The sequence below is a fragment of the Panulirus ornatus genome, chromosome 46 (genome assembly GCF_036320965.1).
Source record: "Panulirus ornatus isolate Po-2019 chromosome 46, ASM3632096v1, whole genome shotgun sequence".
Lineage (NCBI taxonomy): Eukaryota > Metazoa > Arthropoda > Malacostraca > Decapoda > Palinuridae > Panulirus > Panulirus ornatus.
The window spans coordinates 37,780,176-37,792,915 of record NC_092269.1 but is presented as its reverse complement, the minus strand read 5'-3'; the positions used below and the strand labels follow the sequence as shown (position 1 = coordinate 37,792,915).

At 39.3% G+C, this 12,740-nt stretch overlaps 1 protein-coding gene across 2 annotated transcripts; it reads left to right on the top strand.

Annotated features, from left to right (window-relative positions):
• The first annotated feature begins 730 nt into the window (after positions 1-730).
• Positions 731-11,152, top strand: KFase (kynurenine formamidase). Of its 2 annotated transcripts, XM_071689150.1 has the most exons (8): positions 731-811; positions 3,505-3,581; positions 4,910-5,102; positions 6,072-6,206; positions 7,957-8,084; positions 9,653-9,807; positions 10,380-10,515; positions 10,698-11,152. In XM_071689150.1, exons 2-8 carry the CDS (start codon positions 3,513-3,515, stop codon positions 10,863-10,865), a joined length of 984 nt encoding a protein of 327 aa, XP_071545251.1. In that variant the 5' UTR covers positions 731-811; positions 3,505-3,512; the 3' UTR covers positions 10,866-11,152. The 2 variants fall into 2 exon arrangements, with proteins under 2 accessions (XP_071545251.1, XP_071545252.1); XM_071689151.1 differs by lacking the exon at positions 6,072-6,206.
• The last annotated feature ends 1,588 nt before the right edge of the window (positions 11,153-12,740 follow it).

Below are 12,740 nucleotides of genomic sequence, written 5' to 3'. Positions count from 1 at the left end.
TCAAAGGAAGGATGTTCAGTAGAGAACTACTTAGACCCACATCCGTACTTAGGATACGAGTTTGAAAAGGAGATGGCACAATGTAAGTTTCCTGTTGAAAAGTGAATTCCTACAACCCATAAAGCCTGGAATACTGGAATTAATAAAGATATTTACTGATAACGACGAAATTCCCATCCGCTTTGAGTTCCTATGGAGGAAGCTTCATTATGTATTGTGGAAACAGAACACGGGCTGAAATAACCTCGTTCAGGAACGCAAGAGGAAAAAATCCCCCCAGTGACCTCTCTGAGTTGGCTTTGTGCTGGCATTGCCTCCCCAATAGACTGAGTTATCAAAAGCTTAAATGCAATACTATCAAGTATGGACTATGAAGAAATGGAAACTGCTGTTATGATTATAAACTGCCCAAGGAAGTACTGAAAAACATTGGGTCATTGAAAGCATACGAGTCATCGCAACTACATTCAAGACCCTCACACGACCAAGAGGACGAAAAGGTTGCGGATTGGGAATTAGCGGATCTGGAATAATGGTGTTTTAGTGTTAAAGCAGTCATTCGTACCAGTTATTAATAATCTAGCACGTCAAAGAGCAGAAATAATTCGAAAAGCATTTTTCGCTATCATTTTAGTAAAGTTTAGTCGACTTTTAGCGCTTTCCCGAAGTATAAATCTAGCGCTATCTGAAAATTTGATATGGCAACTTTAGAGCCCCAGCAGTTCAGACGGTCAGACGAGCACCACAGTAGCCAAACGAGTCGTGTAGAGAAAGGTTGCAGCAGACGCTGTGCCCATTTTCAATATTATCGGTAGGTCCAAGTTCAATGTATATTAGTGTGAATGGTGACAGACTTTAGTGTGTATTCGTAACATGCTCTATAATTTTCTTGTCTTAAGGTGGCTTCGATGAGGATTTCCAGTCTTATACGATAAAAAGTTAGATTACAGGCCAATGTGAACCGATGAATGATTACAAGATTTTAGCAAAAGTTTTCACATAGTGGAAGTAGAGTTGTACTGTCGGTGGTTAGAAGATTATAGTGATAGTGATAAGGAGAGCCACAGCCACAGAATGAATAGTGGTTTTTAAACAGCGATCAGTCTTGGGACCGATTCTCCTCTCGCACTCGTATGATATTAAACATTGGCCTTGTTTTAGGAAATTAAGCTTCGCAGATGACACTAAGTTGGGAAATAAAACTACGATAAACATATAAGTATGGAAGGTAAACAAAATCCTAGGATTTGTAGACATGGCCTTCAACAGCCTAATCCTTACTCGTTACAGTTTTACTGGTGCGTCCACACAATGTCGTGCTCAGTTTTGTTCAGACTAAAATAAAAAAAAGACTAGAAAGTACAGTGGTGAGGCACGTACCATGCTGGTTCGCGGATTGGGAAACTAATCCCAAGCAAGTTTGCTTGACAATATTAAGCTTAGAGAGGAGAGTGGTAAGATTATTTAAAACAGTTTTCAAAAATATCAGAGGCTATTAGAATGTCAAAACGAACTATTTAAGGGTAGGTTTGTCTATTTCACTCGTAATAATGAATATGAATTCATATAAACTCGTGTAAACCCAGTCCATTACGATAATTCCACTAACCTAACCTAATCACTGAAGGAGTGTGCTCTTATTCCTACTTGTGGTTCTAGTTGCGTAATCACTGTTGCTGGCTGTGCAATGCCACACATGCCCCTCATCCTTCAATTGTGATCCAGGGTGGAGTTCGCTGTCACAAAAGTCTCATGAGATTCGTGAATACATAACCTCTCCCAGAATCCATGTTGTATCGCAGTAAGGTAGTTTCTCCTTTGTAACTGGCCGTTCATTTGCTTTTTGATTATCTTTTACGGCATTTTACCGAACACACGTTTTAGTTAGGTTGGTCGCATGTAGATCAGGTGGATGACTTATAAATCATGGTGCACAGACATGACTTTTGCCTCCCACCCACAGCATCTTGAAGTTCCAGTAGTTACAAAGGACTGTAAGCCTTTCAGTTGTTTATTTATGATAACTTATCAAATCCTCCACATTAATATGTATATCCTATTACGTATGTGCTATTGTTTACTCGTCCCCCACGTGCTTGCAGACTGGACTTAATAACACACTTCAAGGTGAACTTGGATATTGAAAAACTGATGCATGCAGTTGCGACTGGTGTGTGAATACGTCAGCGCTGATTTTCTTTACGAGTCATAATCACATGCCATCATTCTGTGATGAGCATGTGGATATATTCAAAGCCAAAGATAAAAAAAAAAAAAATTGCACATATCGGCGAGATAACTTATCTAGAAATGTAATATGAGTGTCGGTAAAGTGGAAGATGTTGAACAGAGTTGATCATACAATTTTATAGTGTAAGATTTGCTCACTAAGTTGGAAACATGAGTATTTGTTCTGATATATATATATATATATATATATATATATATATATATATATATATATATATATATATATATACATATATACATATATGAGCTTGTGTTCATTATTGTAACAATTGAGTACATCGCGATCTACATGTAATTTGATTACATTATGCTCTGTTTGAGAAAGATGTTCTCGAATGGAATCTAGTTACATTTGAAGCTTTAACGGACTCACTGTAGTTCGTTCAAAGCGAACAGAGGCTTATGTAAGTACAATAATCTTTAACGAGAACCGAATTTTGAATGATAGGACGACAGACTTCCGCAGAACAAGAGGAGTATGTGTGGAGCAACACGAAGCCGTAGAAGCGCAGAGTAGCCACGTACATCTGACACCTTCCGCGGACACTCTACTCCTGTGGTTCAGACACGAAACCATTATCAGTGTGGCTGGCTCTCACTAGTGTGAGGTTAGAGAGAGGGGTGTGATGCAACATTGTGCCGCGAATTTGTAACGGACATTGTAATACATGGGCCGGCATGGTTAGGGTACATTTGTTGGAGGAGGGATGTCAAGCCGAGGTCACATACTTCAAGAATTAATGAGGCGGGATTGTGAGCAGTGTGTGTGTGTGTATTGTACGCTTTTATGACGTGGAAGATTTTGTAATATTACAAGTGAAAAACGATTGCTGAATTTAGTCCTCTGTATTAATCGGCAGTAGTATTGTAGCTAACTTTCCTGACAGTTTGAAGACATTTTACAAAAACTCTCCCAAAAAAGGTTCTTTATATTAATGGTACAAGTATGCAGCCTAGCCGGATCTCACCTTAGTTTACTGCTACTACACTTAACTATAGAACCCTTATTGCTGCTGAACTGATCTTCAGTACACAATTAGATTTCATTCCATAACCACCGTTTAGAGCTACGTTATCCCGTTACAACATTCACTAACACTTCATGATGCTAACTTGCGCTCACAAGCAACAATTTACTTGGTTGCAGTTGTTTGCCTGAACCCAACACCCGTCAGATGTTTAGTTACGTATTGTATGTTATTAAGGCATGACTAGCAAGACTTATATTCGATATTATGCATGTTATCTCTGCAGGATCAGCGATGAATTCTTTGAGGAACAAGCAGATGAAAGGCCCTGGCAACCCTCAGTGGAGGTCCATGAATGTTGAGGTAAGGTCATGGCGTTGCTAATCTCTCATTGTGGTTCTTCTTCACGCTCAGGGTTTGACTTTGCGTAAATTTTAGTGTGAAAAGGTGTGCAATGACAAAATTGTCTCAGAAGATGTTAGGCCAGCTATAAAGACCTTGGTCAGAATCTTTGTTGTTTATTACAGTGTTTTCTTCTTGTGAGTGAGGAATGACAATCAATGTGCTGTAAATTATTGTCATAATCAGTGAGTATGAGGTTAATGAGAGGCATGTTTTTTGTTGATATGTTATACGCTTGACAGCCCATATATATCGTTGACAACTGATTCTCTGATATGTTAGGATATAATGGAAAAGGATAGGATACATCCACGTTCTAAAGACATGGTAACGTATATACTTCGCGTCATTAAAATTCAGTCATCGTGGAAGGTATTCTTATGGGTTATTTATCAAGGAACATTCGAGACAAAATGGTGTCAGTAAAACAAACAACCAAAAAAAAAAAGGATTTAGGTTTCTCCCTGCGTTTACCTGCCAGACGTTAGATGTTTGGAAAAGGTCGTACAGTGTGATTGATATTTTCTTTACATGAGAAAGTCCAGTTTATGGCAGAGGTCTGGAAAGACCAGATCTGGAACCGGAGAAAAAGTGAACGGAAAAGTCATTTTCATCCTTTAACGAAACGCAGAAGAGAAACGTATGTATTGTTACTGTGTATTTCACAAGTCAGTAACAAGCTTAGCATGTTGGTTTAAGAATTAGATGTGATGGGGAAATAAGACGGGCGGTCTGAATGTTAGAATGAAAGGATTATCTGTATGTGAGCTCCGTAGATGCTGAATTCTATTCAATACGAAATAAAACAGTGTAACGTTTTAGCTTGATTTTTATTACATGATGGATTTTGCGTAGTAGAAAGGTATATCACTTTTCAGAAAAATATTTTCCTCACAAATGTATGTTATGTCGTAAGTCTACCATAGGCTAACGTCATGAGGTAAAGAGAATGATTCTCCTTTACCTCAAGAAGTACAAATTACATAGAGAATTTATTGTTTTAGAGTTTTATCTTGAACTGAAATAGATTCGTGCTTTCAAGCTTTTATATTTTTGCTTTAACGAGGCTCTGTTGACCTTCATGATTGGCACTCGATACTCCTATACTGATACTATTAATCTTCGCTATACTGTAGTTTCATAGGTACAGTGTAAAGCTTTGTTAAATGTCGATGTTTTCAGGCTTTCTAACCAGGTAATTACATGGATTTTGCCTTGAAACGTGTGTGTGTGTGTGTGTGTGTGTAGCACTTCCATTATTCCTCATTCGGGTCTCCTTCGTGACTCAGGAGTTGGAGTTGCAGTACTCGCCCTCCAAGTGGTCTAAGCGACTCTCAGCCGAAGAGATCATCAGCGCTGACCTGAGGGTGACCCAGGAACGCTCACAGGCTGCCAAGCGAGCCGTTAAGCACCGCCTAAATATCAGCTACGCTGAGGGGCCCCTCGCTAAGCTGGACGTCTTCGGCGAGGACCTGCCCCAAGGTAAAGGCATTATTTGGCATGGCTCTTCATGTTTTAAACTTTTTCTGTAAGAATTTCTCATCAAGATGTAATTCATTCAGTGGCGGGTTAGCCTCTTAGCTTAATTAACTGGGCCTCATTTCCATTAGAAAAAAAAATTATTTTTGTACGATTGGTATAAAACATGGAAAATAAATTCACTAAAAGCCGAAACTTAGTCGTATAAAGCGAGTGTTTCCTCTCCTTTCTCAGTTCAAGATAAGTGGGAAATACCTATATTCATTTTATCTCGGTTATGAATAAAAAAATATTTGAATGAAAACGTTTCTCGTTTGCTTCTGCAGTTTGAGAGAAAAAAGATAAAACACGGTTATTATTAAGTTCTAGCTCTTAAAATAACGGGAAAGAACAGTGTTTCTAGCAGATATGAAGCTCGTCCTCTGAAAATATTATGGGCCACAAAGATGCTTGAACTGCCACTGAATTCAGTTTCGTCACTTCATTTAAAGCTAAATTAGGTTTATGCGGGCCCATTGGCAATTGAGATTAGTGGCCTGTTATCCGTGGCCTTGGGGCCACCGACAACCTTGTGTGTTGGGAACATTGTTAACAGTTTTCTTCTTTTTACCATAATTGCTTATAATTTAATGTTGGAACTTGGCGATACACTTACAACAAATCAAATTACGTACATATTATTATTAAACCTAGACCAACCAATGTAGACCTATGACTAGAATTTATTTTGCCGAAATGTTTGCTTATATATATATATATATATATATATATATATATATATATATATATATATATATATATATATATGAGTTATATGACAGTCGAATTGATCTAATTTGTCAGCATCGCTGAAGTGTGGATGGTAGGTAGCCTTGAAGGATCTGCCTCCTTCTCTGATTATGGACATGCTAATGACAAGATACTGGCTTTGCGTCATAAGACAGCTTGACATTTAACTTTGTGTGTCCACAGCGAGTGCTGTGCTTGCATACGTCCATGGTGGGTACTGGCAACAGGTATCTAAGGACGTGTCAGCATACATGGTGGAGCCGTTGTACCAAGCAGGAGTCGTCACGGTCGTGGTCGGGTACGACCTAGCACCTCAAGGTGGGTAGTGATGTGGCGAGGCTACAGCGTTCAAGGTGGGAGCACAGACTTGCTTTATACAGAAGACCTGCAGTATGCTGCTTGAGTCGTTGCCTTTACGTCACTGGTTTTTGCTCCGGTGACCCGCTCATCCCGTAATTTTCAGAAGCTGCCTCCGTTTCTGGGCCGCGTTATATTTAGTAGCAGAGAAAGGATGGACTCCTTCGGAGCCCTCTCCACAAGACTGTACTTCTTTTCGTCTATCATTGATGATTACATCCTCAGGAGGAAGTGTGGGTGGACTTGAGTTTAAGCTGTTGGCGGGAGTCTTGGCTGTGTATGTGTTCGTCGAGAATCTTGTTTCATGTCATTTTGACCCAAACCCACACAGTATGAATAAGAAACTAACACATCCATTTTTGCTCAAGACGCACAAAAAAAAAATGAATAAAATTTGTAATCCAAGTAGAATTCTACCCCTTTAATGGTGTCTAGCAAAGTATTATTACAAGGAAGGATTAATTTTATTTCAGATTTCTGATCACCGTGAACTAAAGAGATGGATCATTCAACCCCTGAACTTTATTTATTTATTTATTCATTTATCTGGGGCAGCACGGGCAACTGTGGCCCTAATCAAGGCCATCCCATTAACACTCTCTCTCTCTCTCTCTCTCTCTCTCTCTCTCTCTCTCTCTCTCTCTCTCTCTCTCTCTCTCTCTCTCTCTCTCTCTCTCTCTCTCTCTCTTTACACACACACACACACACACACACACACACACATATATATATATATATATATATATATATATATATATATATATATATATATATATATATATATATATATATATATATATATATGCCTTGTTTAATCATGTTAAAAACTATGATCATTGTATTGACTGGAGTAACGCCATCTCAGTTGTTAACTCTAACTCTATTACCAAGAGAAATATCATTGAATCTTCTATTATTAAATACACAAAGAATTATAATCTTAATATTAGTGATGGTCTGTACAAATTAGATAACTTTATTGTTGATAAGATTTGTAAAATGATGTTTATGAACGCTCGTTGTATGTTTTGGACAATCACATGTTTACCAAATGGCGTCCTAGCTTCGTCTCTTCGATGTATATCAACTGACTTATATTTCTCTCTTGTGTCTCCCCTGATGATGTGATTATTACACGAAATTGCACTTGGGAACTTTTCGTGTTTCATTTTCCCCGTGGACTCATAAGAATATATATATATATATATATATATATATATATATATATATATATATATATATATATATATATATATATATATATATATACACCTTAGCCTACGCTAGGCAACTATTTATCACCCAGTTCTGAGGGCAGGAGACATGGCTGAGGTGGTTGTGAGTTGACTGCCTGCCCAGAATTTGAACCCAGGCAGGCCTGTGCGCGATTCATAGTCAGCGATCCTAGGCACATCATGGAAGGTCATGTAGTGGTATATACTTTGTATCAGTCTTACGTAACTGAAGGTTCTAATCCTTACAAAGTAAAGAACACAAGCAAATGAGAAAATAGCACTTGATACTATCTAGCATCTGTATTTCACTATCAAGAAGGATTACTTACTTCTTTCTCTTTTGTTGTCCTTATATTTCCATAATTGTTCACCATTTCCTGTCCACCTGTGGTAGCAACAAACAATCAAGTGTGTGTGTGTGTGTTATATCGTCACAGTCTTTGCAGTAAAGTTATTGACAGTTACCTTATCAACAGTGAGTGTGGAGAAGATTGTGGCTGAGGTGGAAGCCGCTGTAATATGGACGTGCAAGTTGGCCCGCGAGAGAGGGAGCAAGGGTGTGTTCTTAGCGGGCTGGTCTGCTGGTGGACAGCTTATCACACAGGTGGGAGATTTAGACTTTCATTTGACATTGTCGTGCATCACACACACACACACACACACACACACACACACACACACACACACACACACACACACACACATATATATATATATATATATATATATATATATATATATATATATATATATATATATATATATACATATACTCGCCTGCTCCAGGTTGCACCACGAATGAGAGTCACCATGGTTTAGGCTCCATCATTGTCGTTTGACGAAACAAAGTCTCGTCAAACAGCCTCTCACTTCAACGGAGTCCTAGATGTCCCTGCTGCTGAGTGTAGCGCAGCCTTGAAGTTCCAGTAGCTTATGTTGAAGTGCTTGAGGACAACATATTGCGTGAGGAGTTGATCTCATTAAGAGACAGGTGTGGTAGTAAAAAGAGTATGATGGAAACTGCTGAACCTCATGTGCTGAAGTTGTTTGGACATATTGAGAGGATGAGCGGAGAGGTTGACTAATAGGATGTATGTATCAGAAGCAGGGAGGGTGGGGGGAACAAGTAGGGGAGGGAAAGACAGGATAGGAGATGAAAGGATGGGTTGAAAGATGCTTTCGAGTTGTCGGGCCCTGAATATGCAGGAGGGTGAGAGGCATGCAAAAAGGGAGAGAGCGAATTTAAGAGATGTGGTGTACAGGGGCGACAGGCTGTCGGTGGGATAACCCAGGGTGTAGGAACTGGTTACAGGAAACCATGGAAAGGTCTGTGGAGCTTGAATATGGACGTGAGGCTCTGGTTTCCCTGCGTTGCAAATGGTAACTGGAGAGTGGACGTGAATAGATGAGGTCATTCTGCGTTAATCCCTGGTGCTCTCTGGCTACACAGGAAACTAGGAATTATTATTATTATTATTATTATTATTATTATTATTATTATGAATTTCTCTGAAATTCTGTAAATCAAATGGCATTGTTTTCCTCTTGCAACACATTTAACTTCCTCAGGAGACTGTTGTCATGTTTTGCTTATTCTACCTTTGTATTCCTCATGACTCATGATTACTGTGGTCCACATAATTGGCATTTGTATATTATTATTATTACAGCTATTTGTATATTACTTTCTATTGTTTTATTTCTTATTTTTTCATATGCCTTCATTATGAAGATAACTTATGCTAGATCGATGACCAATATTGATGATATGATATAAAAGTTATCTTAGATAAATGAACAATATTGTTGATGAGATAAAAGACTTCAGAACTTGTGAAGCACTTGCACTCACTCTTTAATTCCGATCATGAAGACCTGAATCAAAAAACACTTATAGTCAAGAATGATCATCACAATAAGTTATGATCCAGATGATGTATATGTAGTTATATATGATCATCACAATAAGTTATGATCCAGATGATGTATATGTAGTTATATATGATCATCACAATAAGTTATGATCCAGATGATGTATATGTAGTTATATATGATCATCACAATAAGTTATGATCCAGATGATGTATATGTAGTTATATATGATCATCACAATAAGTTATGATCCAGATGATGTATATGTAGTTATATATGATCCAAATTTGTTTTTGTCAGGTTCTCTCAAAAATCCCCTTCGCTGCAAAGAACAGTCAGGACACAAACCTCACACTGTACAAGGACCTTATTCTTGGAGGCGTGACCATCAGTGGAGTGTTTGACCTTCGTCCGTTGGTGTCAACCTACGTGAACGACCCCCTGCAGTTGACAGAGTGAGTCAAGGATCTTGAATGTTAACTCACCCAACCCACTACTCATCCCTCACACTTTTTTTTTCCTTTAGGTTAGTTAACCCCTTTCCATTCAGGAGAATGTTCTGTCTATCTGTATCTCTTATCTCCGACGCCTGTTCCCTTCAGAAACTCCCTCAAAGAAATGGCTACGTCTGTAGATTCTCCATAACTGGTGGACTCCAGTGCCGAGGGTATATCCCTGAATGGTTTAGTTTGTTGACTCCCGTTGGCCATCGCTTCTATTGACTTTTCAAGGGAATGACTTCTAAGTGTTTTTCAGACTCTGAATTCTAATGGGTGACATTCAGTGATGGATGGTTGTCAGTCCTCGAACTGTCGCATGTATGTATATTTTTCCTCAAGGTTCAGGTTATAAACATCATGATCTTATGTGTGAATGGTTCTTGATGTCTGTGGCTCCTGTGGTGTCTCATGTGATGTGCATAAATCGTACAGATTTTTCTCTCGTTTATTTTCGCCGTTTACCATATGTGTGTAAGGTAGCAGGCAGGCTCCGCCTCAACGGACTATTAAGTTTCCTTCACCCACAGGTCAACAGCTTGGGCCCTGTCCCCCCTGTCTGGTTTGGACAGACTTAGCCGGACGTGGCCGAAGTTGCGTCTGCTGGTAGCGGTGGGTGAACAAGATTCTCCCGAGTTCAGACGTCAGTCATGGCAGTACACTCAGGTCAGCCCTAGCGAGAGAGAGAGAGAGAGAGAGAGAGAGAGAGAGAGAGAGAGAGAGAGAGAGAGAGAGAGAGAGAGAGAGAGAGGGCATGAGATAGAAAGGTTTAGAATGTCATTATAAAGACATGTTAGTCTAGATAGATCACTTGTACTAAACTGTGGCTTCCATTTCCCCCCTTACAGAAGTGCAAGACATCAGGTCTGAAGGCAGAGTATGTGGAAGTGGATGGAGTCGACCACTTCAACATTGTCGAGGATCTAGCCAGGAAGGACTTCTCCCTCGTTAAGAAAATTCTTGCATTTGTCGAGACTTGTGTTAAAGACAGAAAACTAAAGGAGGTATCTAAGTAGAACATGAGTCTTGGCGAATTATATGTTCACGTAATTGCTTAGAATTCTCTGCCTTTCTAGTTACCTGTCATACACACCAAAATTAACGGTATATGCCAAATCATTACGCTACATAGATGATATTCAAGATCTATTGTGCTTTTACAAACGTTGTGCCAAGGAAAGGAAAGAGGAGGAAGCGTGCTTGTTTAATGCACTAGATTTTACTTTAGCCTAAATGTTTGCAGTAATATGGAAGGTTGACAAGTGTCAAGTTTGGATAAGATTAAACCTAAGTCTCAAGCAAAGTCTGACGTCTCGTCACTTTTCCTAAAAAGGCTTCTTGATGATAAGACTTACCCTAAATAGACCAAAGAGGTTTCCCATCATGAATGGTCCCGCAGATTTCGTGTGTGTGGCGTCATTTGAATTACCTGAATTACTTCTGTGACATCTTGTTTTCCTATCTGTGAGTCAGGTTCATTGTCTGTGACCCTAGGAACATGATGACTGTCAAGGTTCACTGCTTGTGACCCTAGGAACAATGCTGACTGGTAAGGTTCACTGTGTGACCCTAGGAACATGATGACTGTCAAGGTTCACTGTGTGACCCTAGGAACATGCTGACTGTCAAGGTTCACTGCTTGTGACCCTTGAACTTGTCGCTTTACCGCAGATAATCTCCCGAGAGTCTGTTACTTGGGTGTGTGGTATTTTGGCCCGGTGGTACAAGAGAGTGGGGTCCTGAAATAATTTCTAGATACAGTAAAACTTGGTGTACCATGTTGCTGGCAAACAATGTACAAGAAAGACTCAGTGGTGTCCTTTTGTTTCCAGATCAATGTAGGAAAAAAAATACAATACATGAGCCATGATGAAATGTTTGGTGATACTGTGAATAATGTGTAAAGACATCAAGAAAATTTGTTATCATCAGACAGGGTGATGTGGTTGACTCTGGCCAGTAGAGAGGTGTGTCATTTGGTAGGTTCATTTGAACTCGAAACAGTGTCTGTTGTTTCAGAGACAACATATGAAATACTTGTTCCATAGATAACACGAGAAACACACGAAAGAACATAAGATGAGACAGTGATTAATTTGCATATAAGCAGCAGTGGTGATGGTTGTGGTGTAGACCTTGGGTGATCTGCTGCTATATCCAGGATGATGTGGCTCCCTGTATATCTCAGTTAGCATTCTTGTGTTAAAAGTATGCTGAGGATTTAGTGTGGTACAGGAGCATAATGAAGGGTTTAGCTAGGCTAAATATTCAACTCTTCAGGGCCAGTAGGATGAGAGTTATAATCCTCAGCAAAGTACAAGCCTGCATTTGTTAGGACTAATTACGAAGGATTTGAGAACATGATAAGGTCACATGGGTGACAGCACACCTAACATACACATTGAGGACTTACAGTGTTCAAGTTTTTTTCATAACCGTGATCCATGATGTGGATTGCAGCCAGAAGTTTTTTTTTTTTTGAAGACAGATACTATTTTCATTAAATTCAAAATGCAAATTCATAACTAGTTCTGTGATCATGAGGAGTATATATAATCTCGCCCAAAATAACTAAACCAGTTTGTCAGAATTGAGAAGATTAATACAATGATAGACAAGTATAGCGTGCAGTGCCTCATTACTTAAAAAGTTGTAAAATTGAAACATCTACAAGAAAGCTTGAGAAACTGTTGCTGGAGGCTACCATGACCCATCTAACCAACAGCTAAAGAGGTTACAACACCAACGATGTTTTTGTCAACACTTGAGACAACTTAGAGAAGAAGTCTTCATCGACGAAGAAGAATGATCCAAGAAGCTCCTGACCTCTTGTAACTCCGCTCAGGTGTGCTATACTCTTGTAGGGGAAGTGGGGACTGGTTCCGTCAGGA